The 13,892-nt window shown below is 36.3% G+C and overlaps 2 protein-coding genes across 2 annotated transcripts; both read left to right on the top strand.

Moving 5' to 3' along the window:
* The first annotated feature begins 4,956 nt into the window (after nt 1-4,956).
* On the top strand, nt 4,957-7,596 carry LOC147560334 (cysteine-rich receptor-like protein kinase 44). The gene is made up of 7 exons (XM_086662537.1): nt 4,957-5,124; nt 5,239-5,364; nt 5,479-5,612; nt 5,693-5,903; nt 6,493-6,730; nt 6,828-6,978; nt 7,093-7,596. Exons 1-7 carry the CDS (start codon nt 4,983-4,985, stop codon nt 7,405-7,407), a joined length of 1,317 nt encoding a protein of 438 aa, XP_086518663.1. The 5' UTR covers nt 4,957-4,982; the 3' UTR covers nt 7,408-7,596.
* Nucleotides 7,597-9,937: 2,341 nt separating this feature from the next.
* Nucleotides 9,938-12,770, top strand: LOC147560335 (transcription factor ILR3-like). Its single transcript, XM_086662546.1, has 5 exons — nt 9,938-10,421; nt 11,563-11,631; nt 11,827-11,904; nt 12,034-12,196; nt 12,332-12,770. The coding sequence occupies exons 1-5, from the start codon at nt 10,279-10,281 to the stop codon at nt 12,596-12,598; spliced, it is 720 nt and encodes a 239-aa protein (XP_086518672.1). The 5' UTR covers nt 9,938-10,278; the 3' UTR covers nt 12,599-12,770.
* The last annotated feature ends 1,122 nt before the right edge of the window (nt 12,771-13,892 follow it).

The raw sequence follows: 13,892 nt of genomic DNA on the forward strand, positions 1-13,892 counted from the left end.
TTGAACTTCTCTATCTCATATTTCCCTGCTTTGACCGTACCACTTCTCGATCCCATCTTCTCTTCGTTCAATCTCAACAAGGCTCTGGTACCAATTGTTATAACTAAAAGTCGCGGAAGCTATCGAACCTATCCTAGAAATTGATCCGATTATGAAGATTAATCGAAAAGCTAAGTCAAAATCTAAATATGCAAACAGAATTTACGAGGTTCGGCTTTAAAGCCTACGTCCTCGGGCGAACAAGAAATCTTTATTGAAGGATAGATGAAGACGACAAACACAACCCGCAAGTTCGTCCCAAGATGGTACCGTATAGAAATTAACCTTCTATACTAAATCTTCGACGACCGAGAAATTTAACACCGCTCAAAAACTATGAAAAATTTCTCTCACTCTTGCTCTCTCTCTAGCTCTCTAAAGAAGAGTTGTTGTTGCTTGTGTTGGTGTGTTGATTACAAAGCACTCAACCCCTATTTATATATTTTATAAGCCAAAAAATTGGAAACTGCCTATTGAGCCAAAAAATTGGAAACCATCCCAATTTGGAAACTGCCTATTGCTGCCTCTTAAACCTCCTCTTCAATTTTTAGAAACTGCCTCTTACAGAAGCATATCAAAATCACATTCAACCCAAGTATAACCGACGAGAAATTCACAGTGAGTAGGTGACATTGGTATTCTCTTTTCATATTTCGAAGAAAAGATATAAACATACATGTTATAGATAGATTCATAGAAATGCTATATATTTGGCCTGAATTCAGAGTCAGACTACATTTTGAAATCTTATGTGGCCAATTGCCCGACTCTCATTGGTCAGAGTATTTCTCTTTCCACATACCTCGACTAATGGGAGCCAGCCACGCCAGACTTCGGGTTATGTTGGCCACAAATTTCGAGCAAACTAGCATTTCTGCTTACACAAACACCCTTGGCTTCCACAAAAAACCTATAGTCCATTGATCTAAGTACTTTACTTTATAGAAAAATGGGCCATTCTCGATGGATGATCCTTAACTTAATACTAGACAATTTCTAATCCTATACAATCTCCAAGTGAAAGACACATATTAGCATAATTTAACTTGTAATATTGACCAAGATCAATGGCCATTGATAATCTCTTTCAAGCATCTTTGCCATTACAAGGTGATTGGTTCTAGGGGTATTTAGCGATACCCCCTCATCCCTAATGTCTAATTAGGGATGCCCCCTTTTTTAATTAGATATTAGGGATGCCCCCTTTTTTGCACTTAAAAGTACAAAATTACCCTTATCTTTACTATTTTTTTTTTCTTCAATTTCTTATACCTCTTTGATGTTATCCTTACCAACTTATTTTCGTTTCTCATAGTTTTTTTTTCTTTTATCCATCTTTTTATAATTTACAAACAACATTTATCGAAAAATTAAAATTAATAAATTAAACCAATTCGAAATAAAAATTGTAAATTTAAAGAAAAAAATTTAACTTCACATTTGTTTTCTCACTTAACGTTAAAATTGATATATGTAACTAATTTGAAGAAGACTTCTTGATATCTATCATTCTTTTTATTAATTATAACTCGTATACATTAAAAAATTAGTAAGTTAAAATTTTTTTATTACAATTTACGATTTTTATTTCGAATTGTTGTGATTTATCAATTTTAAATTTTCGATAAATGTTGTTGGGAAATTAGAAAAAGATGGATAAGAGAAAAATAAATATGAGAAACAAAAACTTGTTGGTAAGCATAACACCAAAAATATATAAGAAATTGAAGAAAACAAATGAAGATAAGGGTAATTAAGTACTTTTAAGTATAAAAAAGGGGGCATCCCTAATATCCAATTAAAAAAGGGGGCATCCCTAATTGGACATTAGGGATGAGGGGGTATCGCTAAATACCCCTTCGTTCTATTAAGCCAAAATAAAGTACTTTTTTCTTTTGTTTTTTACTTTTGTAATAAATTTGTCCCAATCTTCACAAAACCCATCTCTCTTCTTTCCCAAAATCAAAACCCTCAAACAAAACAAAAACCAAAACCCAAAATGCAGATCAATCTCCATTTCAATATCCTTCATTAGATCCACTACAAGAAGAGAAATCAAAACCCATTTCTTATAACACCATCAAGATCATCAATTTCTTTCAGATTTGACTTTTACAAGATGTGTTATGTGGGAAAAGCAACAAAGATCTTTATTTTCATAGTTACTCTTCTTGTTGTTATGGGTTTGTTTTTAGGGTTTGGTTTCTTAAAACATGGATTTCCAAAGACTCATAAATGTTCCGATGGGTCTTGTCAGAAACCGGTTTCATCTGATCCAGCTCCGGCGACAACGGATAGTAGTGCTCCAACTTACAGTCCACCGAGTCAGGTTACAGTGAGTCAAGGACCGGTTCATGCATTGTAGTTTTTGTTGTGGGTGGGAGACAATGAAGTATATATATATAGAGAGAGATAGAGAGTTGTTTTCTGGTTTTAGAGAGAGAAAAGAGTGAGAAGTTTTCCGGTATTGAGTGGTGGTTTTGGTTCCTGGTTTATGCTTTGGTAATGTGCATAGTGGTTTTGAATGTCATGGGAAAAGAGTGAGGCAGTAGTGTTTGTTCATTTTGGAAGTCACATTTCATTGTATGTTTAATTGTTTTTCTTTAATGTCTTAATTTTGATTGATGATGGATGTATTTAACTCTAGGCATAAGGGGCCCCTCAATTTTAAATTTTATTGAATGCATAATTCAATTTAGATTTTAAGATGATGCCACAAAATTTAATTGTAAGATATGTAGATTCTGCCTAAATAATTTTAAATTTGTAGAGTTTTGGCATTAGAGAAGCCTTTTGAATAGATGATTTCAATAGTGTAATTTATTTAAGAAGACCACAATTGAGACTTGAGTCACTTGACACATATTATAGTTAATATTTTTGTTTTAAATTTTACATTAGAAATGTTCTGAGATTTGGATTGAGACTAGTCAAACATATAAACAACAGCACCATAAAAGGGAATGGTAGTTTGGATTGAAATGTAGGCCCAAAAGTTAGTTGATATTACAGTTTCATCTCCAAAGAATTGAAAATTCAATAACAGACCACTAGCCAAATTTTCAGGTAATAAACTAGTATTATATTGCTATTTATTGTGATTACCTCCCCGCATTAGTTATAGGTCTCCACCAAATTGCTACAATCAAAGAGAGCTTCAACTCAATTTGGCTACAATGAAAAACCTCAGTATTTGCGATGCCGAGTCAACACAGTCAAGTACAGAATTCACAAAACCAAACAAGAAGTTCACTTAAACGATATACCTACAAAATGGGTCACAATTCTGTCTGAAAATCCAACGTAGATGACTGAATTTCGTTCCTTGTTTTTGGGCGATTATTGTGGTTTGGGTTGGGATGAAAGTGCTTATTAGTTGATTTTCTGGGTGATACTAGGGTAACTGGAGAATAATAGGTGATATTGCAACAATTAAGAATTAAATTGAGGGATTTAATTAAAATTTTTATCGAGATCGTAGCCTATTGGTATATCATTTTTCTAATTATTGACACTAATACCCTTCTCTACAGATCCTATTGTAAATCCTATATATATGTACCCAATTTCAATCAATAGAATTACTTTTGATTATTGCAAGTCGTGTGTCTTCTTCAATTTAATAGGTAGGTTACTGAATGATCTTGTAAAAGCTACTTCTAGTGGTTCTACTTCTTAATCTAAATTTGCCATTGAAGAACCCAATTTTACCTACACCCAGAAGGTATATGTTCTAGTGCAATGCACATTTGATATATCATTGACTGACTGCAATAGACTTCGCAAGGTAATCTCTAGGTTTCCACATAAAATATTTGACTATTCGTATATTAGCCACCTAAAACGTTTTTCATTTAGTTTTCAGTCTTGGAGTGGGATGGGGTGCTATTGCTATAGGCACCTCCCGTTTTACTTCATTACGGTATTTGGAACTTTGGCCATTTAATCAAAGTCCTCTAACATTGGTCAAGATTTTTGGCAAGTTGGAAATTGGAGGCTCTACAAGTGATTGAATGTGGTCCTGAATAGCAAAAAGAAATGAATTTTCCAACTGTTCTAAAGACAATGACTTCATTTTTTTTTAAAGGGCTTGGATAGTTTTTTTATTTAGTTGCAAGGGTTTGGCTAGTGGAAAACTGTGTCTTTCACTTCGAGAAGACCAAGCACTCACTTTAAAGGGGAATTAAATTGAGTCCCGCGCTTAAGTAGTTAAGTTGTTTAGATTTTCCATCTAATTTCATTAAAATTCACGTGTGTGTTTGTTTTCTTGTAAGTCATATATGAAATCTGGCTTGTGATCTGAGTTGAAATGGTTGTATTTGGGAACATTTTTCCGGTTCGAACCCCAGTGTTGATTATGAAATGAATTCTTTCTTCAATTTATGAAGGATTACGCCAACTTCATGGCTATACAATTTGGGGCTCTAAGAATTTTAATTCATGTATCTGTGTTTCTTATTGGCTTATCCTCTGACTGAATTTTATCTATTAAAATAACCAAACAAAAAAATCCAGGTTGACACGTTTAAAAATGTAATTTGTAATTGCTAAGCTCTAGAAGGGACAAAATCAAGTTGTGTGGTCGCTCCCCCTGGATCCTTCCATCAACATTTAATAATTTTGTATGCAGCCCTTCATCGAGTTCATCTAGACGCCACAAAATTCTGAAAGCGGAGGATTTGAAAATCCCCCCAACAAGAATGATTGTTATCTTGCAGCAAAAAAAGAAAAAGAAATGATTGTAAAGGGATCAAAATGGAAGCTAGACATCTTTAAGGGGCTATTTTGTTCAGTTGGTTATTTTTAGGGGGGCAAAATAGAATTATCCGAATTATTACAAGTCTTGTTACTATACCCTTTGAAACAATGACTAATCGTATTCAAACTTAACCATTTTCTCAGACTTGGACAAGTTTTTGAAAATAATAGCTTTCTCTTTTCAGATGAAGAATTCCATCATCCAAATGGGTAGCTTTTTGTTTCTGATCATCACCATTACCATACACTTTTATAGCTTTACCACCATCGCACAAGATGAAATGGTTGCACCGCCGACGACTAGCACTGCACCAGAATCACTTGTCAGTAAGTCATGTATATGAGGATTAAACTAGTTTAACCTAATCATTGTTTACTTCCATATTTTCATGTTTCACTTTCTTATTATTGCTTATGGGATTTCATTAATATTTGTTGTAGGGGCGGGAAAAAAATCATCTAGCCTTATCGTTGTTGTAATCATTCCTTCGGTTATAGCAGTGATATCTATCATTTGCTTATGGTACTTCTGCTTAAGAAAAACGAAAGAAGAAGAAAAATCTAAAGGTATTAAGTAAATGGCTATTTATTTTTTTATCGTTTTCTCCAAATTTATCCGTACATAAGTTGCTTGAGTCGTTCTAGACTATTTACACAACTCCTTTTGTTATTCTACTAAAGGTGTCGATAAGATTCAAAGTGATATTCAAAGTGATGAATCTTCGCAGTTTAGCTTTGAAACCATAAAAGCTGCCACAAACAACTTTTCCGATGAGAATAAGCTTGGGCGAGGAGGCTTTGGTTCTGTATACAAGGTATTAAAAAAATCCTAAGAGACGCCTTTCTGTCGTTCGAGTAGATCAACTTATTGAAGTGGACTTCTTTTTTTTCACAGGGTACACTTCCTGGCGGTCAGGAAATAGCTGTGAAAAGGCTCTCTAAGTATTCTTGTCAAGGTGAAGAAGAGTTCAAGACTGAAGTTGAATTAGTTGTGAAACTTCAGCACCGGAATCTCGTGAGGCTTCTAGGTTTCTGCTTAGACGGAGAAGAAAGGTTACTCATCTACGAATTCATGTCAAACGCAAGCCTCAATCTATTCATTTTCGGTTTGTTACTCTCTGTTTCAACTTCTAAGTTATGAAAGGTTGGCCTGAGATCAAACCACATAAGACAAGCTTGGTCCGGCATGGCCTGCGTTTTGGACAGGTCAGGAAGACCCCCTGGCCTGTACCAGATCCAGATTGTCTTGTTAGATATTGTTCTTGTCAGGCCCAATCCATGTAATGACTGGACATGCCTGACTACTTATTTTTCATTTTTAGGCATGTGATATTATATACTACTAATATGATACGTTCTTTATTTAATATGTACCACATTTGCCTCATTGGACTAAACAGTTTTTCTTTGCGAACCCTTTTTTAGGTTCACAAACAACTCAAAAACCTCTACTTATTTTACAAAAAAAAATTTCGTCAATTCCTGATGGACTGTAAGCCAGCCTAGCCCAAGATCGGGGCCCAAGCTAGACGACATATTTGCTCCTTGGGCTGGCTCAGGCCTCCTTTGATGAATCCGGATCACCCGCCAGTTTAACAAGTCAAACATCGACTATCATCTACTTTTTCTTAAACATATTTGTTCATTCATATGTAAACTGTTTCCTAATTTGATCATTTAATCTGATGAGTGTAGATATGGTTAGACGGACACAATTGGATTGGGAGAGACGATACAAGATTATTGGAGGGATTGCTCGAGGTCTTCTCTATCTTCACGAGGATTCCCGACTTAAAATTATCCATCGAGATCTCAAAGCCAGTAATGTGTTATTAGATGCAGATATGAATCCCAAAATTGCAGATTTTGGGATGGCTAGGATGTTCTTGGTGAACCAAACTGAAGCCAGTACAGAAAGAATAGTCGGAACATAGTACGTAATAGTCTGAACCTTAAACCAATAGAAACTTTTTAAATTATGTAGAATTGTTCGAAAAAGTATAATATTTTCATTTGAAACCGATATGCAGTGGATATATGGCTCCTGAGTATGCAATGCATGGACACTTTTCTGTGAAATCAGATGTATTTGGTTTCGGTGTCTTAGTTTTGGAGATTCTGAGCGGTCGGAGGAACAACTCTTTTAATGGACCAGAAGGAGCTCAAAACTTGCTAAGCTATGTACGTATAGATAGTTTCTAATGTAATTTTTCTCTCAATTGCTATGCTAAACTAGTATCACGAGTGCCACGAGTTCATAGCTACCGATTTAAGCAAACACGAAATCTTTTACAGGTTTGGAGACATTGGAATGAAGGGACAACAATAGACTTGTTAGATACGACATTGAGGGAGAGTTATTCGACTAGGGAAGTTATAAGGTGCATCCATATTGGGCTATTATGTGTTCAGAAAGACGCATGTAAGAGGCCAACTATGATATCAGTCGTCAACTTGCTCAATGACGACTCTGCCATTCTCCCAGTACCCTCACCACCACCTAATCTTTTTCTGCGTAGTAGTGACGAACTTGCCATCAATATCACACTGAGGGAGAGTGAAAGCACTACTGTGAACGGTTTATCAATGACTGAATTGTACCCTCGATAATTATTACATGTATACACAGTGTTGTACCAGTATAGCTCAAGGTTAAAATACATATTTATGTTTTGTTTGCTGCTATATTATTTTCTTTCATAAGCATAATAATGTAAGGAAGAAAAAACCATAATAACGTATGGAAGAAAAAACCATAATAATGTAGTTTTCAAAACTAATAAGATTAAAGCTTGCTAATTCAGCAGTTCTACATGGAAATGTCAATTCACACGTATGGGATGTTCACTTGTCAACAGAGGAAAAATTACAAGCCCCGCCACGCAATACTGCTCCTACACACGCCTTAATTGACGTTGTTTTTTGACCGGGAAGACCAGGAGATAACTATAGAGACTTTAGGTTATCCGGACACATACTTCGTGAAATGGTTCATGGATGTTTGTTGCCATGGGCGACAATATCAAGTTGGTAAGGATCAAAATATCCCTTCATACTTCTATTGTTATCTATTTTGGCCCAGCAATTTTAGGGCCCCTAACGCTTAGGTGTTATTAAAAATAAGTTATACTGAGGCAGCTCTTAAAACAGACTCCTTTGAGACTCTTGAAGTCCAAGTTAATTAAACATTTAGGATTGTAGCCGACTGAGATCTATAGGAAGATTCGAGATTAAGTCGGTAAGCGTGCGGTGCGCTTGTTGCCTTCCAATGTTTAGGGCGTAAGGCAAAGACCTAGCTCACGTGGATCCCTTATACTTCTTGCGAATCTCAGGGCATACCTAGTTGTGTTTTAGACGGAACAGGGCTGGAGCTCCTTAGATGATCTTGCCGACCTCCCGATTATGAGCTTAGGTGACAGACATTTTCGGGTTCAGTTGTCCTGTTGCCTTGGGACGGATTGTCCTGTTGGACTCCTGGTCTTCTATTGACTTATTGACGTCAACCAATGGTTGACTATTTTAATTATCATCAACTACCTCCCTGTGTTAGACTTATGTTCACTTCCTCCTACCTTCTTTGGATGTTGTATCAGATACTTGTGCTCTTTTTCTAGAATCGAACCCTAAATATTCGTTATGCGTCACCACCAGGTTGCTAGAACCAAAGAGAGTTTCAGCTCATCTGGCTACAATAAAAACTCCTAACTCTTCCAATTTTGGGTCCTTCTCATGGATGAAACCCAACGAGTGAAGTCCAATAAATGATTCACAAAACCGATCAAAAAAGTCCATTCAGTATCTCAAAAAAATGGGCCAGCAAATTTTCCTGATATTCAACATGGACTATTGAATTTTGCTACTTGTTTCCCTCTCTTGATTGTTCTAGAGAAATCCGACGGCTCATGTATTTCAGCTAAATTTTCCCTCGCTCCTCTGTGATTGTTGTTTGTAGCAGGAAAATGATGGGCAAAATGGGCCACAACATCTATCTGAAATTCAATGTGGACGACTAAATTTTGCTCCTTGTATTTTTTATTGAATTGTTCAGCATGTCTCGAACCCTTGACCTCCAAGGTGGAAGACTATACCTCTTACCACTCCGACCAAGGGTTGTTGACGATTTATTTCCTTGTATCTCTTTCTTGATCGGTCTCGGAGAAATCCGCCCACGGACGTATTTCAACTGAACTTCCGAGAGAATGATTAAGAAGAGAGAGATTTCCTCCCTGGTGGCGGTTACCGTCGACGAAATTGGTAAAACCGCTCCCTTCTCTTTCATTATCTCTTGATAATATAGATCTCTATTCTTCTTCTTCTTCCTCTTAATCTCTCTCTATCTCTTCATTGGTACACTTGATCTTAGATCTCATTTCTTCCCTTTCTCACAATCACACTCAAATCCTTATTCTTCTCTCTGCAACAACAACTTCAACAAAACAATGGATCTTAGTTAAAGGTTCATAGTTCCAACATGGGTTGATCTACTAGGGTTGTTTATGGTTTCCAGGAAGGATATAAAACTATGAGAAATCATAATCCGGATCTGAAGAATCTATCCGAATCAATCTACAATGGAGGGTATGGATTAGGTTTATAAAAACATTCTAATCACGATTGTGATTCGTGAAGAGGAAAAATGAACTTTGATAATGGTTTGTATTTGATTAACAATGAAGATATGGGTTGAAAGAACAAGGAATCGCGTTCATCAGTAACAAAGAAGAAGGAATTGATTCGTTGAGACTTGCTGAGTTAATTATGTCTTCCGGTGATAACGAAGGTTTTTTTCTATGGTGACGGCGGTTTTCCGGTGGCAGTTTTGCGGCGACAATGGAGGTTTTCCGGCGAAAACGAAGGGGATGTATTTAGTATTTTCTTAATTTGTTTTTTCTGTTACTTTGGTGACCTTTAAGGTCTTTTCATCCGTAATCTATAGGATCCTTTCATTTTCGACCTTTAAGTTAATTTTCTTGAGTCGTGTCTAGTCTAATTTCTTTCTCATCAGGAGGCACTTTGCATTTAAAGGTATGCAACTCTCATGATGTTTGAAAAGAGAAATAATTATGATCATCCATGTAACAATTGTGATTCAATCACGTATGAATGAATATGGTTGGCTTGGTTTAAAAAAATAAAAAAACTGAACTTCCACCAAGATTTTTCGGCTCCTCTATCACTTAAATGAGATCCCCCCGCCAGAATCCCTAGAAACCCTGTGTGCCCACAACATGTCCCTCGTTAACCTTCTTATTGGGAGAAACGCGTCGACGTCATTGAGAGCCACAAGTTTTTTTTCCACACCACTCCTCCCCCCACTCACAAGGATTCCTCACCTTCTTCTTCCACCACTCCATCTTCTTCTTCCCCCCTAAACAGAACAAAACTCGTTTTCTTTCTCTCTCTAACCATCGGAGAGACCATTCCCTCCCGTTCTTTTATCCCGCCGGAAACCTTAGTTTCCGGCATTTGACCCAACTGAGAATGCTGTCTTCTGAAAACTCAAATTGGTTATACGATTTTGGTTTGATTGACGACATTCCCATCCATGGTGGTGATGATTTCTCAATTCCATCAACCGAAGTTCCCTGGACTTCTCAAACCTTGAATATTCCCACCAATGTCAGGTGCCTTTCTTTTCTTCTTCTTCATTTTAATTTTATTCGATCATTTTATGATTGTTATTAGTTTTTGTTGAGAGTAATTAGGGTTTGCATTTTGGGTTCTTATCTCTCTGTTTATGTTTCTATTGCTGGTAAAAAAAGAAACTTTGTCTAGTACTGTAATGAAAACCTAATTTCCCAAAATTGAGACATATCTAGTTCCACTTTTCCATATATTTGGGAAAATTCAGAACTTCATTTAGGGTTGAAAGAAAGGTGTGATTTTTCTTTTCTCACTCGGATGTTGTGACGGTGGGTTCGGTAGATTTTTTTCAGATACATAATTAGTATGTTACATCGTAAATTAAATAAGCTTTATAACTACTATTACAAAGACATCTTGGTTATGGGAATCGACCCTCGGACCTCCGGGGTACGGAGTGAGTCTCCAACCCCTACACCAAATACTGGTGAGCATAGATGTGATTCTTAGTAATCGAAATACCTTACTTTGTTGTTTGGTTTAGTCAAAGATAGTATAATTGATTCGTAAAGCTTGATTTTGTCCGTAGATTATTTGATGAACCATTACAAGAGAAAGGAAATCACAAACCCACCTACCCAGTGGTTAGGGTTCTCCCTCTTGGGGGATTTAATCTTAGCTGGGAGTGCAATTTCTTATACATTCCCGTGTACTAAACACCATTTTGGATTTCGATTCCTGGTAATCAGGTTCCAATTTCACGGGCCAAAGATGACTGAAGAGGAATGCTACTAGAAATATAAAATGTTGATGACCGCATGCTTAAATGAAGCAATTCCTGATGTTCTTCTCTTAATTGTTTTCTGAATTTTAGGCTTAATTTGATTAGATGTAACCTTGGTTTGTAACTGATAATGAAATTGATTGGAAAAATTTGACAATTGACATAAAGCTTTTAAAACTGGCTTCACAAATTGCAAGTCTATTTGACACCCTATATTCAAATGAATAACTTCGGTTTGTAGCACACTCTATTAGGTTTATTAGAATCGATCAAAAGTCAGCCTTTTTTGTCCTCAAAACAGAATGTATTCTATGGGAATGGAATATATGAGACATTTCTAATTTACATTTTCTTCTATTTTTCTATGTTTAAACTTATGTTCGTAACTTTTTATACAGTCATAGTGTGGAAGTTATTGGCTCCTTTGGGGATTCAGTTGGCCTTAAGGAATCAGGCTCTCAAAAACGGTATATGGCTCATCCATTTCTAAGCTTCATTTTTGTCATACATTCCAGATATTTTTCTCTAATCCTTCTTCCCTTATCACCGTAATCCCTAATTTATGCTTTTAAAATCTTTTGGATGTATGCATTTATTTTTCTCTCTCTTCTGGTTTGGCTCTACTTTTTTGTGGTATGATTCAAAAGAATTTTCTGTTACAGAGGGAGGTCAGAAACAAGCAATGCATCTGGCTCGAAAGCATGCAGGGAGAAAATGCGGAGGGAAAAGCTCAATGAAAGGCACTTTCTATATCTCTATTTCCTTCATCACCCATAGAATTTCACATAAGCGTGCAGCCGTACACACATATGTGAAACTATGGAATATAACAAAAGCCCTCCTTCATTAGTTCTGTCTTGATTAAATAGGTTCCTAGAGTTGGGTTCGATTCTGAACCCTGGAAGGCCGGGCAAGGTGGACAAAGCTGCTATATTAAGTGATGCTGCGCGGATGGTGAACCAGTTACGCGATGAATCAAAGAAGTTGAAGGAGTCAAATGAGAATCTCCAAGAAGAACTCAAAGAGTTGAAGGCATGGCCAGCTCTCCTCCTGTTCTCTTAGTTTTCTCCTTTCATCCTTTTGCCTTTTACTTGTTCAGCGCATCTACTTCAATACCTTGATGTCTTCCCGAAAAGTGGATCTCATTCAGGTTATTTTTGTGCATAGGTGGAGAAAATTGAGCTCCGGGAAGAGAAACAGAGATTGAAGACAGAGAAAGAGAAGCTAGAACAGCAAGTCAAAGCCATGGCTGCTCAACCAACTTTCATGCCTCATCCTTCTCCAATACCTACTGCATTTGCCGCCCATGGTCAAGCAGCTAGCAACAAAATGATGCCTTTCATGGGCTACCCAGGTGTTGCTATGTGGCAATATATGCCGCCTGCTTCCGTTGATACATCTCAAGATCATTTTCTTCGGCCGCCAGTTGCTTAAGGCATCTCCTTTTTTGGGTTATCGTTATTTTGTTTCATTTTTGTTCGGATTCTCAACTCTATAATTCAACTCAGAAAGATTGGATCTGAGTTAACTATGGTTGTTATTTCAGGGAAACTAAAAACCTTGTGCTAATGATTTGTAAAGGTTAAATAAGCACATTTGGTGATTATTGTGGCTTGGGTTGAGATTTCTTATTTTTTTGGAAATTGGCTACGTAGTCATTACATTGGCATTGATACATAAAAAATGTGATAAGAATTCAAACTCTTATAAAGAACGGGCTTATAGCCCAACTAAACCATGGCCTAGAGCCCAACAACATTATTTACTATATCTTAATAACCCAAGTTCAATAAACAATGGAAACCATCACTTCTGGGAATCGAACCTGAGACTTTCAAGACATTTTTTTGGGGTTTATGTCAACCGACTCGACCCATTGGACTACTTGGGCAACCAATTGTTGAAGGTTTTGTCGAAGGTTGAGATTTCTTATTAGTTCATTATGTGGGTGATACTGGGGTAAGTGGTGAATAATAGTTGATATTGCAACAATTAAGAACTAATTTGAGGGATTCTAACTGTGTTTGGATATCAATTTTTTTTTATTACGGACACTAATACCTTTCTGCTTAAAGACGGTTTACTGAAGATGATTTCATATTAATCGTTAGATGTAATCTTTATCAAACTCCCACAAAAGGTGAACCGTCAAGACTTATCTTTGGGATAATCAACCAAGCTGTTTTGATGTAACTGTGTTGATGGGAAACCATGTCACTTGCGAAATGTTATGTAGAGGGAAAACTAGTAGGAATCATGTCATTTGCACACTTTTTCTTGATAATAATCTCGTGAACTTTGACTTGTCTTATGGCTGAGCTATAATATGAATTTTTTTGAAAGAAGTGATGGAGGAGCAAGTGATCCCATCAACTTAGAACAAGTTTTGACAAACTATTCTTCTAAAAAATCATGAAGTAAGACATTAAACATTTAACGAGTATCAATTAATACTTAAAGTAACATAAGTTTTCATAAAAAAAAAATCGAGTAACATAAGTGATCGATCAAAAAAAGGAAAAGCAAAACAAAAGATTCTATGTGGTAAACACAGTTTTGTCCATATTTGAAGGTTAGCACGTATTTTAATCATTTTTTTTATTGTTTTGTTTGAGGAATATATGGAGGGAATTTCTATATACCATAGTTGAGATTCTATGGAAGATATTGATTCTAGAAGTGATTGTGAAGAAGATGATTGTGAAAGAGAAGAATAATGTGTAGAAAG

The sequence above is a fragment of the Eschscholzia californica genome, unplaced genomic scaffold, assembly GCF_041429995.1.
Source record: "Eschscholzia californica isolate CP2 unplaced genomic scaffold, dmEscCali1.0.p SCAF_2, whole genome shotgun sequence".
NCBI lineage: Eukaryota > Viridiplantae > Streptophyta > Magnoliopsida > Ranunculales > Papaveraceae > Eschscholzia > Eschscholzia californica.